Source organism: Hyalella azteca, unplaced genomic scaffold (genome assembly GCF_000764305.2).
Source record: "Hyalella azteca isolate HAZT.00-mixed unplaced genomic scaffold, Hazt_2.0.2 contig1718, whole genome shotgun sequence".
Taxonomy (NCBI): Eukaryota; Metazoa; Arthropoda; class Malacostraca; order Amphipoda; family Hyalellidae; genus Hyalella; species Hyalella azteca.
Window position 1 is genome coordinate 65,757 of NW_025932021.1, and position 19,373 is coordinate 85,129.

The 19,373-nt window shown below is 36.7% G+C and overlaps 2 protein-coding genes across 2 annotated transcripts; both read right to left on the reverse strand.

The window, feature by feature from the left end:
- Positions 1-545: 545 nt before the first annotated feature.
- On the reverse strand, positions 546-1,869 carry LOC125178875 (importin-11-like). Its single transcript, XM_047883657.1, has 2 exons — positions 1,716-1,869; positions 546-683 (listed from the first exon to the last, which is right to left on the reverse strand). The coding sequence occupies exons 1-2, from the start codon at positions 1,857-1,859 to the stop codon at positions 546-548; spliced, it is 282 nt and encodes a 93-aa protein (XP_047739613.1). The 5' UTR covers positions 1,860-1,869.
- A 682-nt stretch (positions 1,870-2,551) lies between these two features.
- Positions 2,552-16,606, reverse strand: LOC125178876 (armadillo repeat-containing protein 7-like). Its single transcript, XM_047883661.1, has 5 exons — positions 16,602-16,606; positions 16,148-16,203; positions 3,550-3,723; positions 3,234-3,365; positions 2,552-2,678 (listed from the first exon to the last, which is right to left on the reverse strand). The coding sequence occupies exons 1-5, from the start codon at positions 16,604-16,606 to the stop codon at positions 2,554-2,556; spliced, it is 492 nt and encodes a 163-aa protein (XP_047739617.1). The 3' UTR covers positions 2,552-2,553.
- Between the last annotated feature and the right edge of the window lie 2,767 nt (positions 16,607-19,373).

Genomic DNA, 19,373 nt, shown 5'->3' on the forward strand with positions numbered 1-19,373 from the left:
CAGTAATACTGCTGCTACTGCGTCAACAGGTCAGTGTTGGGTGTCAACAACACACAGTAATACTGCTGCTACTGCGTCAACAGGTCAGTGTTGGGTGTTAACAACACACAGTAATACTGCTGCTACTGCGTCAACAGGTCAGTGTTGGGTGTCAACAACACTCACACTAATACTGCTGCTACTGCGTCAACAGGTCAGTGTTGGGTGTCAAACTTGACTAGCAAATTAAAAGAAAAACCAAACGTTCTACGACGTTCAAGTATAACTAAGTTTTTGGACAAAAAGAAAGCTAGTTTGCTGAGTTGGAGCTGCAGTTAGAGAACATATATAAATACAGAAGATACGGTATTTCACGATGGTTAAATCCTGCCAGTTTTACTGGGGAGGCCAGCTAGTGGTGAAACTAGCGTTTAATTTCCATAGCCTTTAAGATATTTCACTTTTTAGAGATTAGCCGCCACGGTGCACTGGCTCACTTGTTTCCAACTTCCTTGACAATAAATCATTCAATAATATTTCCTAACTAAAAAAAATAAATAGTTCGATCATATTTTTGTTGCTACCTTCTCATCTTCGGAAATTTTGTGCTCGCCGACGTTGCGCCAGAATTTGTCAACGCCGTTCTTGAAGCAGAGAACTGCCATCCAGCGCGTGTTGGTGTCCAGGGACTGGTTAAGGTAGACCTGCACAGACAAGAATCAACCTTCAGAACAGAAATAAACTCTTAGAGGCATAATATTTGCAATAGTTGATAACTTCATTAGCCAATCACTGATGACTTTTAAATCTAAACCCACAGACCAAAGGTGAGAAATCAGCCGCTATATGTACTTAGGCTGTTATTTAGCGAACTTTAATAGTAGGTATAGCCCTTGTTGCACAATGTGAAATATAGCTTTAGAAACAAGTCTTCTTGAAGCTAAGTAGCCTTAAAGGTAAATTACCAATTGAAAAAAGATGGTACAATAGAATAACTCGTCACAATGAAGAATTTCTTCTAAATAGATAAGTTGCCTAAACAAACGAGATTTATGAAAAGTACCTATACTAGTAAATCAGAATATATTATTTGTCCTCATTGTTTAACTAAAAGATTGTTCACCAGGTTGGTTTGTTATTAATAACAGGGCAACAATGATGAACATTAATTTGTTCAGTTAGTATAAGCATCCAAAGCTTTCAATATCCATCCCTCTTCAAGTTTAATCAGATTTTGGAGGGTAATTTAACGTGAAAAGGAGTTTAAAGGCCTTTAGACTAAAAATTAGTCCTATTAACTTGAAGGCAGAAAAAACCGTCCATTGAAAAGGAGCTTGATCATAAAATATTTCAAACTTAGATCTAATGTTCAAAAAGTTGGCCTATTACTCATTAAATTATTTAGTTCTTCAAACATATTAGTTCTAAATTTTGGTTTAAAATACATAATTCAATCACAATTTGAAGAAATTTCAAAATCCTATAAGTAAATCAAATTTTGAGGTTTATTGCCCAAAGTAAATAATTTGCTTATTAATCTGGCTGCCAGTCGGTTTTGGTTGAAACTTTTTCATGCCCTGGATATTTGAGTCTTAAAAAAAAACAATTTCACAGCAAATGCTCATCTCAGTTATCTGCAATGGTCTCATAAATCACATGACAAGTCATGAACAGAATTCTGAATAGTTTCGGTGGCATTTTAATAAAATACTTCCAATGACGATGAATAGTTAGACCTGCATTAGCGTAAGATAGAAGCCAGGCAGCTTCTCCCACTGCTGCAGCTGCTGCTCGGCAGGTCTGAGCAGCTCAGGCTGCTGAGAAGCAGCATCCCGCAGAACTGCAGCTACAGCCGCCATGCTGTCCGTGCTGCCGTTCATCTTAACGACGACCTCCTCCCGTGCTGATAATTAACCTGATGCAGCACGAGTGTAGGGGCAAGTGTGCTGCAAGGGCAGGGCTGGTGAAATGCTGCAATGTGTGCTGAAATTTTATAGTGAAAGTGTGTCCTGTAAAAGTGTGGGGTTGAATTGTCCTGTGAAAAAGAGATGTTCAAGTGTCCTGTAAAAGTATGTGGTTGAGGTGTCCTGTGAAAGTGTGGGTTGGGTTCAAGTATTGGCAAAAAGATTAAAGGGGGAAAAACTAATGACCAATCAAATTGGACTATTGAGTACTGAAGAAAAAGAATGATTTATGAATTACAATAAATGATAAACAATACTTCGGATTGATTACTAAAGAGATGGATCTAAAATGGAAAAATAAATTTAAAAAATAGTGATATTGAGAGATTTTAGATGATCAGAGCTCAGGAGGACAGTCATGCAATTTTGAACTCACTAAAGTTTATACAACATACAGAGATGTGTACATTACATTTATTCAACTATAGGCACTGAGTAAATATCTAGATCACTGGAGATATCAAAATGAACTGTAAATCGGGGAGATGAGGTTAAATAAAAATTGTTCCAAAAGTATTGGAATGTCCACAAAATATTGAAAATTTTAGAATAAATTTAGAAGTAATGTTATTTGTAGTGTAGAAAGGTTTTTTGTTAGGAGTGAGCTTGTTCATGTGCTAGTGAAGGAGGATGCTGCAATTTCTTGTAGGAGAATAACAGCCAAGTTTCTGATGCGACTATCTTGAGATTCTTTGAGTGGCATAACCAGTGAGGTGGCCACACTCACAGCAGCATCTGTTGACATCAATATATTAGGCCATTGATGATGTAACAGATTAAACATTGGCAAGCTACTTATACATTAATGAAAAAAGCTATATTAAAAACGCAGATATAACATTATCAACAATCTTTCCTAAAAACTTCATAATATGAACTTTAATAATATAATAGCAAGAGAATTTTTATAATATTGTGAGTAGGACAGTCTCTAAAATGGCTACCCCATTGTTTGCCATGGAAATTGTAAAACTAAATAGAATTCAAGCACGGGCCATCTTCTTATGGAAGGATTCTACCATAATTAATTTATACTCTCATTACCATAAAGTGTATACAAATTTTATAGCAGTAGAGAGGGAACAGTTGTTCTTCATTCAAGTTTCAGATCTCAGATACTGGTATGTAGCTTTTTTATACAAACAAAGCCCAAGCAAGAAAAAAAATAATAATTTCCAAGTAAGCAATTTTAATCTAACACAACCCAGGTAGGTAAAAAGTAAGAAAAATAATTTCCATGCATCTGTGAAATGAGTCAGCTCTTGCAGGGAAATCAAACATGGCACTCACGCTGACCAAGCTGACTAAAGTAAAAGAGTGCAGTGAGTGCAGATAGGACGGTGTGAGTGTCACTGGAAGACAGGCAGGGCAGCAGGAGCGCTGGTGCTCCGCACTCAATTAGATGAGGCACAATGCCAGGTGCTGTCAGAGTCAGAGATAAATAAATGAAACAGTTAAGCACCAGGTCATTTATCAAATTGACCGATCAATTTGTACAGTCAAGTAAATTTAAAGTTCTTTTGACATCTGTTGAGTGGATAATTAGTATCAGATGAGTACATATTCTTTGAAATAAATAATTTCAATTTAATTACTTTAAACTCACCTAAAGTCAAGTTGCAGATTCCAGCAGCAGCAAACCGTTTGAGTAATAAACTCTCATTTGGGGTTGAAAGAATGCCCAAGAAAATAGGCACAACCTGGGCGTCTTTCAACCAAGTGAAGTTGAGGGGATCGTAGCCAAAGTTGGCAAGATTGGCAACCAACTGCTGTCTACGGTCTGCAAAGACAGAGAAAAATATAATCCAAACAACAACAAAAGTCTAGCAATAAAAAGAATAAAAAAGTGTGCATATTCAAACCCAACATCATTTGTGACCATTTCCAATATCATCAATATATATACCAGATATTCAGTCCTAAATATCTGAGGATGTGCAATCAATGATAAGACATTCCTTTACAAGTAAATAAAGTGTTTGCTCAGATGCGTTTTTTTCCTATCAGATAAGAATCTGTTGGGAACTCAGGTTTGGGCTCTTCCTCTCAAACTTAAGTCTGTCACGGAACACTGCTGCGCTGTTATGTGTCAGTTTCATCAAAACTTTATTTCAATTTTCAAACATTTCTGCATCGCAACCAAGGATTAATCCATAAACTTAATTATAAATTTATTGGTTTCTCAGTATCATGAGCAGTTTAATATATCTCACATTTACCTTGCATTACCATGAGAAATGAAAATGTTTAGTAATATCTGAACAATCCTCAGAAATGTTAGAGAAAATTCCACATTAATCAAACCAAATCAGTTAAAATTTGGATATTTTCAATAGTCTACCAAAATAGATTCAAAGTTTCAAATGGATGCCCAAATTTTACTCAAAAATATGGCAAATAGGTAGTACCGTAGTTAAAGCATCTATTCCTGAAAAGAAGTTATTCTATTTGGAAGCATAATCAATTTTTTATTTACATCTAGCAAAATTATTGTTAGATAGGTACCATACTATTACATTGTTGGCGGGGGTGGTTTAGGCTACTTTGCAGCACACCCTCTTGTTCCTCTTATATGTTGTCCCTTTTTTTCCCTCTTATGTGTGTTACTGTGTGTTTATATTGAAGTGTTTAACTATTTTATAAATTCAACTAAAATAATTTTCATTCTTTTCAGGTCAGGTTTAGATCAGTAATTGATTACATAAATTTATGCCAAAAACTATTCTAAAGTGTGGTGCTGTATAAATTGCTGTCCCACGCTCCCTAGTCCCTAACCTCTCAAGTGATTTGCTGGAAAGCTCTCCTTAGTCCTTGACCTCTTGAGTGCTTAGCACCCTATAAACCTCCTGACTGACTTGCATTGGAAGCAGTTATTGGTGTGCATCTTACTCATTGGTCCGTGTGCATTTTTACTTGGCGTCATATTTAGTTCAGCTTCAGCTAATCAGTTTTACACATTTCCCTTTATTCTGTCACTTTCACTGTATGAGATCCCAATAGTTATTAGAACCAGTATTTGCGTTTCATTTTCCTTTTCAACCTCTAGTCATCATATTAGTTTCACTAATTCTTGGTTACCAACAAGTAGTCAAAGTAGGCGACGAGTTCGTCTCACCCGCGTTGAGACACCGGTAACAACGTACTTTTTATGTTAGATCATAGATTATTTCCTCTGTGGCAAAGCTGAAATAGGTACCTATCTATTATATTGAGGTGATGCATGAGTTAGGAAGACATTGCTGCAGCTGCTACAAGTTGAATCATCTTGCGCTGCAATGTACATACATTGGAGCTGGTATTACTCTATGCGATGCATGGGTTACATATCTTGATGAAAATATCAGTTAATAATATGTTACCTATTATGGCAAGTCAGGGAAGGTAGTTCAAGTGTGGTGCCACAAGAGTAGGTAGTGAGGAAGAGATCTGTGTGCAATGTGTCAAACAAACCACTGAGGCGCAGGCCTCTTGTGAATCAAGTGAATAAAAGTATGGACAACCCAAACATGGGCCAGAAAGGCCACTGGCCACTCTCCATGCCCGTTGGTCTCCTTGCAATCTCCAACTCACGTGTGAAGTTTTTTTACCCTTGTCATCACCACTCGTGCAAGAAGTTCTCTTACGCTGGCCATCTCCACTCCACAAGAGAGGTTCTCCTATCCTTGTATCACTTCCCAATTTGTATGAGGTGCATTTTATTTAGCTGATGGAATAGTGAGTGAAGAATTTTGTATTCAAAGTGAAGAAGTCAATGAGTAAAAAAATCCGCTCATTGCATTGTAGTTCAGTTGTATTACCTGTAGGTGCTGGTGTTCCCTTTAATATACTAATAATTTCATTATTAGCATTAGTTGTCATGCATTAATGCTGTTAATGTAATATTTCTTATAAGTAGTAGGTATATTAGTATTATTTATGCAAGTAGTACCGTAATGTTTGGATCTAATAAGAACATATGGATTATCCAATGCAATTAATCTAAATTTGCAAGATTGAATTTAATTGGATATTTGGTGCAAAAAGAACAAGATAACTTCTAATTCTACAATATAGCCAGGAATGATCCATAATTGTAAATTGTATGATGCTGTCAGAGTCATCGCTTGCACTACTAGCGCACTAATAAACGTGTTATTTGCAAGACACAGGTTGTATTGGTGCAAAGGCTATGCTCTCGCCAGCATGATCTCACGTCTCGGACAAATTTACGACTGGACTCATGGCCGGTCTCATGAGAATTTGGAGATTGGCCGCAAGTCCGGCCATAAATTTGTCCAAGACGTCAAATGATAAGCTCTGCTAATTTCTGCTCCAGTTGCTGAGCACTTGCTTTGAACAAACATGTTGGTAATATTCTATTGTGTTGCATTTTCAATACAACCAAATACATTGTAATAATTTTTATGTACATTGATAAGTAATCTTCATTTTTTTCAAACCATCAGGTTTATACTGCATGCCATAAAGAATACATAATTTGTATGTTCAATTAATCAGCAGTTGGTTTAGAATATTTGTCTTTAATATTGTATATTTGAAATGTGTATATTTTTTCTTTTAAAAACATTGTTGCCCAGATTAGTTTTTACTGAAATCATTGCACAATATTCAATCATATTTCAAGAACACTGCTCAAAGTAAATGCTTGCATGTCCGCATTTTAGAAGGCAGCAACTGCAGGTCTGCAGAGTGCACAGTGACATCTGTGGAAGAAGCTAGGATAGATGCAGTGCACTAAAAAAAATTATTTAGGTATGGTATGTATTTCTAGGCTTTATGAGTATGGCAATGAAAGGACTAAAGGAGTATGTAATTTTTATACTACATTGAGATGTTACTACTCGTTTAAATATTGAATTGTGAAAACATTGTAAATCACGGTGCCATTCTAGATGCATTCTTAATCACCTACCATCTACTTATGGAATTTTGTAGCACACCCACCGTGACCCATGTCCACCTTCAAGTGCACTCAGCATCGCACTGAGATGCAGCGTCAGAACCAACATAAGTAACCAAGGAATTTCCCAGTTCCAATCTTTACTGATTTATTTATATGAATTTCAAAAATCCAAATATTTCTAAAGGGAGTTGCGACAAGACCATGGGCATGGGGTAAGACCAGGGTTGGTGATTTTTTTATTTTTTCATTATTTTTTTATTTATTTGATTTTTGTTTTATTTTTCAGCGTTTTCGTTTTTGTATTTTTGAAGTGTTATTTTTTATGTTGCACTTAGCCTACTAACAATAACAGTATATGGATCATAATGGATGGCCAAAAAAGGCACTTATTGCCTTCAATAATGGCCAACAGGCCAGGGTGGTGTTTACCACTTAGGGATTTTTGGGTAAACAATTATGGACAAGTCTAATTCGTTAGCTTTGTAAAATTTGTATGGAGCAAGGTAATGAGCTAAATATTGACCATTTAACTGGCTTCAATATACAAAAACACTTCAGGAATGCAGATCTTCTAAACATTGAAGAGTCACATAACAGATTGGTAGCTGATAGCACAGTGCACAACACTATCTATAGATCTACCTACTAGTTTTAGGTCCTATAAATCCACCAGACTTTACCCTCTATACACACCAACTAGTAGTGACTGAGTGACTGACTGCACTGTTCCCACTTAATTCAGACCAATAAATCAATACCTACTAAACAAACTGAACGATACCCAAACAAACCTCATACGACTTGAAATGAGACACAAGTTATGAGAAAAGCTAACACTGTTTGGAATAAACATGTGCACAATTCAAATATTTTATATCCATTCACTGCATTTAATTATTTTATATACCGTAAAATGGGGTAACTTTGACCACTTTTTTTCAAAATGATGCCTTTTTTTACTAGATGAGTTAAACTCAAATTGAAACATGCAAAATACAGGTCTATACTCTAGCTTTACTCACCATAAATTGCTGGCTCCTGCCTCTCATAGTTTTGATGTAATTTCAAAAAAAGTGATGGTCTTTGTTACCCCAGCTCTTGGGGTTTCTTTGACCGGGTGGTAAAATTAATTTTATTTTTTGGTAAAATAACTCCAGGTTGTGGTGCATTGTAGTAGAACTCTTCTTGTTACATATGCAAAAGACAAATTTTAGGAAAGTGTCATAGTTTGCAAATGTGACCACCTAATGGCAGCCGTAATGGGGTAACATTGACCAGTTTGGAAATTAAGTTAAAATTACCATATATAAGACTCTGTAGAGTCTGAAACACGGTTTGGAAATTAAGTTAAAATTACCATATATAAGACTCTGTAGAGTCTGAAACATAAAGAAAAAACATTAATAGGTGTATCAAACATAAAATATGTTTTATAGGTACCTATGGTAATTTTAACTTGATTTCCAAGCCGGTCAATGTTACCCCATCACGGCTGCCATTAGGTGGTCAAAGTTACCCCATTGGGGGGCGGCACCCCCCATTTGCAAACTATGACACTTTCCTAAAATTTGTCTTTTGCATATGTAACTAGAAGAGTTCTACTACAATGCATCAAAACCTGGAGTTATTTAACCAAAAAAAAATTGCAGGGGGTACTCTGACAGGCTTCAAATAATAGCTCTTTTCTGTAGGTCACATTATTAATTTTTTAACCTATTAGATATGCAAACTTTTTAAATCTTTCTATTGTGTTACGTAGCCTCAGTATTAGGCCGTTGATGGCCATTGACAAAATTTTTCTATGTCAAATCATTTTTGAGTTTTGGGGGTTTTGTCAAAAAAATGAAAAGTGGTCAAAGTTACCCTGCCGGTCAAAGTAAACCCCATTTTACGGTACCTAAAGTCTTATAATTGTTTTGTTTCTAGTTTTAAATTCACATATTTGAAGATTGAAATTAAATATTTTAATTAGAATACTCATATTAGGGTGGAAAATCTTTTTAATTGCCTAAAAGGTGAATACAATCTCAACCTCTCAATATACAGGGTGGGGCAGAACTGATTGAGCAGTTTTGAGGTAAAATAAAAGAGTAAGAATAAAGTTTAGAAAGTTAAAGAAAAGTACATAAAGAAGAAAGTTTATTTTCCTAGAGGTTAGCATAACATACCATTTAGAATACTTATGCTTTGAAAACAATATCTGGAAGATGGGGGCCATTAGCTGCAACACACTATTGGAGTTGTTCTCAGAGGAGGGAGTAACCGTAACAGTGAATTCCAATTGCTATGCTGCAAGGTTGCAAAATTTCTTGCAGCCCATGATGGAAAACATTGTTGAAAATGAAGCATTGGGAGACATGTGGTTCCAGCAGGATGAGGCTACAGCTCACACAGCCCGAATTTCACTAAATGTTTTGAAACACATGTTTCCAGACTCTGAGGGGTGATTTACAGTGGCCTGCAAGGTCACCTGATTTGAGCATTTGCGATTTCTTAATTTGGGGACATCTAAAAGAAAGGGGTTCAGAAGTCGCCCTCACACCCTACCACAGCTAAGGGAACGGATTATTGCAGCAGAGGTTATGGCCATACCTTGCCATATGTGTGAACGAGCTGTAGAAAACTTCCGAGAATGACTCCAATAGTGTGATGCAGCTAACAAACCCCATCTTCCTGATATTGTTTTGAAAACATAAATATTTTAAATGGTATGTTATGCTAATCTTGAGGAAAATAAACTTTCTTCTTTATGTACCTCCATTACTCTTTTATTTTGCCTAAAAACTGTTCAGTCAGTTCTGCCCCACCCTGTATAAGCTAGCTAACACATTTAAATTGTATATTGTAATCAATATATAACAAATAGTCAAATAGTTAAAGACTACTTATAGCCTTATAAAATTAGCCAAGCTGCTAGCTATGTACAATGTATTGAACACTTGATGCCTCTGTACCAAAAACATTCAATTTATTGAAACCTTATATAGGTACACTAAAGGCAACATATTTATATACCAATTTGTCATTCATAGTACATTTATACTAAAACATGAATAACAATACCTCAATATAAATTAAAGACTTTCACTCAATATATTTAAATATATGAAAAATAAAAAAATCAAAAAAATAAAAAAATAATGATTTTTTATAAAAACCCAAGTGATTTAATCATTTTGATTGAATCATTGCCAACCCTGGGTCAGACCATTGCAATTTGCAACTTGCAAGGGGGCCAATCAGGACTGGAAATAATGCGACATCAGACGTACTGATACGCCTGTAATTAAATCCTCAACATGCTGCATAATTGCAAATATTCACACTAATTCCGCAGGATGTGTAAAATTACAAGTGAATTATAACTCAATTCCGCACATTGTCGCCATGACAAAATCCGCGGAATCTCAGCCGGAAAGTTCACAAATCACGAGCAGCAACATTCATGCTCGCAGTATAGCTCATGGAACAACCATAACTTGAACGCAACAGATGACGCACAACTCTGTGGGCAGCGGCTTTGCAACATCACACTGATTCAAACATGTAGTCTCACGGTTCTCAGTGTGTAAGTGACTTTTATCGCTATAGGTCGGCCGTCTTTTGTGCTACTACCGGGAACTTCATAATTTTCAAGAATTTTGGATCTTTTGAACAATCTACTCTATTAAACAGTGAGTTGATATGTTTTTGCAACCAAATAAATTAATTATATTTGTTCTGAAGTGCTTTATTGTATTCAAGGAACTTGAGGGAAGAATGAGCATGTTCTTCTTGGTGCTATCGGGTGTGGCATTCTCATTCTGGGGTGTGGCATCTCATTCTCATAGAACAGTGATACGGTCATTACGATGTTATTTAAACTTGATTTCAACCGTCTCTACATAAAACCAATGGTTTATCGTGTTAATTTGGTAATTTGTACGTAGTATGCAGCAAGTAATGGCAATATATCTATAAGTTAACCTGCTTTCCTTAGCTACGAGAAACTAATATGTTCTAAACTATCTCAACGATTTACCAGAGAGGCGGATACTAGTCAAAAATTCATGATTAAGCTACTAGATCCTCAAATTCTTTCACTTTAATTAATTTTCAAATGAAGTTAAGGCATCTCTTGGAAAGAATTTAGCTTAGCTGGATGTATAATAGTTTTTCTCACGCTAGCATAATTTTCATTGCCATTGGTGCCAAACCTCGTACCAGAGATATGTGGATATTGATTCAAGCAAGGTGAGGCAAGAGTTTAGTAAACGTTACTGATGTTAGAACTATCGTGTTGGCCGCTGCGGTGTGCATGCATCAGCTGGGATGGCTTCGTGAGCTATAGTCACGCGCTCACACTTTTTTCCAAGTGATATAATGTTAATATTGTTCATCTTTTGAGTACCTCAGCACACTGTTATGCAGGCGATATCAAAATTCCTTCTACATGAAGCACTCTTCTTGAAGACTGATAATGAAATGATGTGCTTCATTATTAGCTGATGTATTCTTGCATTTCGAACATTTGTTTTATCTAATGCTTTTGATTTCCACTATTTTGTCAATTAAAACACAACATCTTACATGGTTGGTTATATTCGCATTAAATAAGAAGATGCATTGTTCAATATACTAGATCAAGATTTGTATGATGCATGGATTAAACTTAATCCTATAAATAATGATTTATCATTTCATGGAAATAGTTTAAAGCTAGTGCGATATCGAATTGGCCTCATCACTGTCGTTTAAAACTATGGCGCTGATGAACTCGTGCTTTGCAGGGTGTGGTGGTGCAATGGCCGATGCTCTCGCCGACGAGACTTCGGGCTGCGATGAAGAAGAGAAGCCAGCAGGTCCGGCTGATGAAAATCCTGGTCCTTCTGGAACCACAGCTCAAGGTTCTTTTACACTTTCGTATGAACTGTCCATAAAAAGTATATTGTTCATATTCCTTACGCAACAATATTGGGCTAAATGTGTTTCGTGCGTATCAACATACATGCGAAGGCAAGGATAAATCTTTGTATGTTCATCACGAAGTTTACTTTTTTAAAAACATGCTGCCTTAAATGGATTTTAGTACGTTGTATAAATTCATGTAATTTGCACTTTACTGTTTTGCTCGCAAAGAAAATAATGCCACGTATAGAACAGAATAATGACTTGAGCCCCACCATTGCCAGATAAAATAACATGATTTAAATTCTTTAGATTATTTTCCCCGCTCCTTTCAATTTTCCATGTTTGGGTTGTAAATTATTATTGCAATATTCATCGTGTCAGGCTGGTCCTTTCTGAGGGGTTCGTCAGAGAATGTCTTGTCAACAGTCGGCTCTCCAGCTCTTTTCTGCTACAATTGCTACAAAGCAGGGGAGAGTCCTTGGCTCTATTCTTTGAACAGAGATAACTTAAGCACTAGGAACATACACAAGAAAAACCAGCATAAAAATGTAGTACCGAATGTAGAATTTATTTCTCCGAGAGATGTAAAAGCAAGAGATGCTTTTCTGAAATGGCAGCAGTGGAAGGTGAAGGTGTCTAGTAAAATCAATCTAGCAACCAAGCGACGTTGCTCCGGCTCGAGTGTGAGAAACCCAATCGTTATTCATGCTTAGCTTATTGCTTCTTTCTTACAGCCTCTATTTTAGTAGTAAATCTTTGGCCAAACTTGAAAGGAATTTTTTTTTAATTTTGTTTTTTGTTCTCTTTGCTTGAATTTCGTAACTGTCATTGCTTTATGTGATATGCTTCAGATGTACTGTTTCTATGTGCAATGAAGGCTCACTGTAGCTTGTATTGACTTGTAAATTTTCTAACTTGTTGCCTACAGTTGCGTCATCACTGTCAACCCATTGAATGCAATACCTGCATTATGTCTACACACATTGGTAAGTTATCTAAGTCCTAATGTGTACACAGAAGGTATATGCATGTAAAAAACACAAGTTTGCGAAAATTGCATCGGCGTACTTTATACATGATAAATTCTAATTAACAATGCGTAGTGTATCTGAATAGCTGAAATCAACACTAACACAGTTTCTCTTTCTATAAATCAACATATAGATATAAATATGAACCTTAAAACTTCAACTTTCGTGTACATGATCTATAGGAGACTTGTTCCAGACAATTTGAACGCTAAAAAAACTAACATAATTCTTGGGATCCGAGTTATTAGTTTCAATGTTTTTGTTCTCAAATATGACTACTATACATTAGTCAATTTTTTTACGACAAGCAGAGTCAATTGCGACTGATTCGAATTTTGAATATTCATAAGTTGTTATCTGTGAATAAATATTATCAAGACTCTTTCTCATGATTCGTATTTAAAATCTTTTTATTAGCGAGCTTGGATAGGTCAATAGATTCCTACATTTTTTTCGACCCGACCATCAATACTCAACGGTTGCACGCATTCATAGCTATATACGAGTACCTCTTTAGAAAAAACGAGCTTACCATTGTTCAATGATATGAATACACCAAGCATACTGAAATGTGAGCAAAATCAATGGCATCAGTTGTAGTCATACATTTACATAATTACGTAATTTGTAAGGCAATCAAACTATCACGCATATTGTCATTTTTTTGTGTAAGCAAAGCTTCATACCCATTCCTGAATTACTGGAACATTTTGACGATGCATGCCTTTGTACGATATCGTACAAAATGTGTTATTTGTGCATGACTTGTCATTAAATTGAACTTTTGTAGTGGCTTCTGTTGATTACATGTAGTTCGCAACTAAGTTCCATGTCTCTGTGAGTTTTGTGCTGAGTAGCATCTTCATTTATGTAGATTACGCTCAAAATGTTGCATGTTTTTCAGAATTGCTTGTATTATGCACATCGAGATTAATTAAAACAAGGTACCGTAAACTGGGGTAACTTTGACCACTTTTTTTTCAAAATGATGCCATTTTTTAACTAGATAAGTTAAACTTAAATTGAAATGTGCAAAATACAGGTCTATACTCTAGCTTTACTCACCATAAATTGCTGGCTCCTGCCTCTCATAGTTTTGATGTAATTTAAAAAAAAGTGATGGTCTTTGTTACCCCAGCTCTTGTGGTTTCTTTGACCGGATGGTAAAATCAATTTTATTTTTGGTAAAATAACTCCAAATAACTCCATGCATTGTAGTAGAACTCTTCTAGTTACATATGCAAAAGAATAGGCCTTTGATGGCCATTGACAAAATTTTTCTATGTCAAATCGTTTTTGAGTTTTGGGGGTTTTTGTTAGAAAAACGAAAAGTGGTCAAAGTTACCCCGCCGGTCAAAGTAACCCCATTTTCCGGTATTTAATACTCGCTATGAGTTGCAATTATAAGTTATTGTATGTGGGATTATATTTCAGGATCCAACTCCCTCGAAATGTTTGACTCAGACCTTCTCAGCTCCCTCGAAACGTTTGACTCAGACCTTCTCAGCTCCCTCGAAATGTTTGACTCAGACCTCCTCTACTCCGCTTGATGAGCACATGCATCAAGCTCAGGTTGGCAACATTCTATTGCGTTGCATTATCATCATAAATAAATTCATTCTTATAATTTTTGTCGCTATTAATGAGTAATATTCCAACTTTGAAAGAATCCTGTTTTACTCTCGCTGCATGCCATAAAGAAAACATAATTTGATGATCAAATCAATTACCAGTTAGTCTATGATATTCGTCACTGACATATGTTTAAATGTGGAGATCTGTTCTGTGCAGAAAAGGATAAAGCAGCCTCTAGCTTGACCGTCTTAGAGGAAGAGACAACTGCTGCTGGCATGTTGTTTGTGGGAGCGCATTCAGCCGCTGAAGCAGCTACAACGGAAACCTCTACAGAAGCGCAACAAGATTCGCCAGTTGTGGATGAGATGATAGTGGGTGATGAGTTTGAAGGAGTAAGTTCTGAGAGATGATGCAGCACGTGGAAGGTTCGGACCACTCCACCATCCATTTTAAAGGAACGTTGTAGGTGAAGATACTCTGCTGGGTGTGGTCCTGAATGAGATTAATGAACTCAAAAAGGAAATTTGAGGTCAGCACGAGCAGCCACCATTATGTCAGATACCTGCAGTATCATTTTCATCCGGAAAAATATGCTCATCTGGGCCCATATTGTGGGATAAAGTTACAAACCTTCGCGAACTTCTTTTAGTCAGCAAGGTATTTTGCACAGAACAAAGGTTGCAGGGCAGGCTGTACATAAAGTGCATCGCGTGCAGCACGTTTGTTAATTCTGTAGAAGGAAGGACGTACCAAAGCAACATTAGGCGCCATGTCCCGTATGGTTTGCAGGTCAAAAAAGATGACGAGAATGATTGGTGGAGTGGAACTGGTCGCCGTTGGATCATATGGAAATCAAACCTAAAGCAGCACGTGGAAGGTTCGGACCACTCCACCATCCATTTTAAAGGATTGAAAATGTTGGAGCATAATGAGATTAAGGAATCTAGGGTAATTCACATTGTTGCCGGGTCTAAAATGTCTTGTACCGCAGGTAAGGTAAACCTGTTATCTGCTTCTTTCAACTAAATAGCAACAACCCTATTCTGAATGAAGGAAAATGAAAGACTGGTTTTAATAAATAATGAATTAAAATATGGGACAGTAAAAAACATATAACTTAATAAAATTGCAAATTAAATGGTTGCTGTAATTTGTAAAGTGTAGTGAAAGTGAGCTACTTAATTGGATGTAAGGAAATGAGATGAATAAAATGTGAAACTATCCCGTCGGAGATGCCAAATGTTGCCGGGTCTAAAATGTCTCGAGCCGTAAGTGAGATAAACCTGTTATCTGCTTTTAACTAACTGGCAACCACCCTACTCTGAATGAAGGAAAATGAAAGACTGGTTCTAATGCAAAAGGAATTAAAATATGGGACAGTAAATAAACACACAACTTAATAAAATTGCAAATGAAATGGTTGTTTTAATTTGAAATGTGTAATGAAAATGTGCTAGTGAATTGGATGTAAGGAGCATGGACAGGTGGAGATGAGTTGATTTAACTGCAAACAGAAAGAACAGAATAAAAATGCAAATCATGAATGACTGATAACCTGATGGGATGCAAAATATTTAGAAATTCAAGAACCATTAACTCCCTTAAGGGATAACAGCTTCTGTCCATGCTGTAACTATTAACATATGGGAATCTTTAAGGTTTGAAAAAAGTAAAATACAAGGGAACATAAGCAAATGAAATCACACAATTAGCTGATCAACATTAATAAAATTAAAATAATAACAAGGACAATATTGAACCTAAATTATCAATGAATAAATGGAATAAATTCCTATGCCACTCACCAGTGCAACTGAGCGCCCAGGCTGAGATACTGAATAGAGATGCTCCAAGAGAGATACTTTACTTCAAGTCTGTAAATTATATACTTTGGTCATCTATACTGAAAAAGATAAAAATATTGAATTTAATTTAAATTGAGTTGGATTAAGAACTGAAGAAATATGATTACAGGTAAAGAAAGACATGAAGGTTGGGCTACACAGTAGCCTAATTTAACCTCCGGTAACAACATCAACAGGCACTTCATCATCTATGCAATCAAAGTAATAAAATCAAAGTCTGCAGCACTTCATTATGAAAATAAACTTGCAAACTTTGAAGCGTTGGGTATGGACATTGGAAATAAGCAACATTCCCACAAGCAATTAAACAGCGTAGTTGACAGCATTTGTTCAACAATCAAGCAACGTTTCGACCAAAAGTTGAGCACTCCCCTGAAATCAACCGGGCACCCACCTCATTTTTTCCTAACTTTTGACAAGTCGACTCCCCAACGAGAGAGTAACCAAGCTGTGATGCTAGTTGCTATGGTCGAGGGTTCAAGGCTTGCTTATTTTTGGGGGGCCCCCAAAGTGTACTCAATTGAAGAAGGAGAAGGAGAAATTTCTGGAGGTCAAACTGAGAGTCTTGTTGCTCAAATATTCAAGGAGTTACAGGCACGAATTCCTAATGTGGACAAAAAATTTTGTGCAGGTGCGACTGCAGATGGACAGTACGTGAACGAGCGGTTCAGAAATGCATTTTTTTCTGCAGTTGGTGTCAACGATGACTTTTCTTTCGTGATCTGGGATCCAAGTCATTTTATGGATCTGTGTGCAAAGAAGTTCATCAGCAAACCTTACTTGAAACGATCATGTGACCGTGCCGCCAGATTCCACTCCAAACTTGGTTATGGAAAAATGCAAGCGACGGCAAGAAATATTGGGGAGCAAATGGATGAAAAATTCCTCGTGACGAAAAACTTGAGCACCACTCGCTTCATAGCCAGTACTTTGCAGTCATTTGCAAGCATTCATCGCTGTTTCCACCATTATGTGCAGGCAATGTACAACTTTGGGGGCATGTGTCACAACACTGACGAATCTTTCTCAGAAGACGAATACATGTTGGTGGGCCAAGACTTTGTCATCGACCTACTCCTTGTGTCTGACATTCTGAAACAACTTGTGGACCTCATGGTTGTTTCACAAGAGCTGCAACAGCCTTGTTGGAAAGTATTGACCAACAGCAAGAAGACACTTGAAATATTAAGATCGATGGAAAATAATCTCCAATCTGTTGATCCTAATGGACCTCTTAAATTAAATAAATGATTGTGGCCTATCTCCGCAGGTGTCATCAATGGAGTTGTTCACAATAAAAAGTACAATGGAGTTGCTCTTGTCAATGGCTGGCTGGTCGATACATCATCAGCAACTAACAGTACGACTCCCGATTCTTGGGTTCTTCGAGAGCCAAGAGATTGCCAGCAAGATGCCAGTGACTTTATCGTCAAACTCCGCATTGAATTGGAAAGAAGACTTCGAACATCTGTTCCAGCTGCTGTTGAAGTCCTGGGAGAGGCTTTTGACCTCTCCAAACTCATGTGTCTTCAAGCAGGAAGGCGGAGCTCTCCCTTACAAGGAGCTTTGTTAACAAAAAGCAGCGAAACGGCACAGAAGGCTTTTGTCTCTTTCTTCAATAATTTGAAAAAAATAGTAACTTAAATCTTGAAGTAAGATTTAAGTTACTATTTTGCAGTTATGAACAATGCCATGATACTTGCTTTAATTATTTTCATATTGTGTACATCGTTTAGAAAACGCAGCTACTCTAAGAAGTTCAGGTATAACTTCTCAATTATAAGGAAATGCAATATTGGTATAACGAATCAATTCTCGAACGACTTTATCATTCATTTTACTCTAAAAAATTCTAATATCTACATTGGTTATAGGATGACCTCCGGGAAGAAAATGCCGTTGAAGTTTTCCAGCAAACTATGGCAACCTTCAAGTGGATAGTTTGGTCAGAGTCGCCCAAAGCCTCATCAGTGAGGAAGGAAATTTCTAAGTCTGATGATGCTTATGATGGCAGCAGGCCAGAAACATTCTCTCCGGAGTCCAATTATCAGATGGGGAAGTTCGATCAGACTTTCTTGTGTAAATTAAATGAGTCAAGCCTCAGGCTCACCTTCAAAGAAAAAAAATTAATTTCAGTAATGTACCTCGAGTCCGACATTTACACGAAAATCGGAAAGCCTTTCTGTCTAGCTTTTGACATTGCACTGGCCAAAGGAGGCTGTGAGGCGATCGTTGAAAATCTTTATTTGGTCATGAATGCGCAAATTCAACATGGTGGACAGTCAAATGATGTATTAGTGAACCGTACAAAAGTAGATTGGCACTGCCCGCTATCTTCGCTAAGCGTGATGGATTTCATTACGGATGCAGCAAAATTGCACCAATCTAAGCACTCTGTCCCCTACACATGCTTAAACTACGGTGCATCAGCTATTGTGAAACGTCTTAAGACGGAGAAAGGGCACATCTATGACAAAATGTAAACTTATCACCTTGATGTTATGTTGCAGTATTCTTTAGAAATAAGGATGATCGGTTTCTGTTAGAACCAGCACATGCAGTAAGAATGGTTGAAGGTTACTAAATAGGCTATTGCTTCAAGATCGTACTATTATGATGCTCACTTAGGCGGATCACTTCATAACGGAATCACTACACTTTTTCAATGACTGCCTTTGAATTACGTGATTTTTTATTTTCTGCCTTTATTGCAGTGACAAAATCAACTAAGTTCATAGCGGGAAGTAAAGTCATGATCATAAATGAATCATCGAAATATGAAAACTTTCATCTAATACAGTACCATGAGGGTCATTCATGTCTTATTGCTCGAGAATCAAATTTGACGTGAAAACAAGTATCAGGGTTTTTTTCTTTGTCGTAATAAGTAATCTTCAACTTGGTAAGAAATCATGTATACTATCAATAGATGCCAAAAAAATGACTGCATTTAAATGGTAAATTGCTTCGTTTGTAATGTTTGCGTCTTAATATTATTAGTGTGGAGAATATTTTCCTGTAAAAAGCATCGTATAATATTAAAAAAATGTAAACCTGCAGAAATTAATAAAGATTGAAAACAGTTTATCCCCAAATGTCCATATTATAGGTGTAGGAAGAGGATCCACTGTCTGCGTGCTTGTTGTCCGTCGTTTCAGGAAGTGAC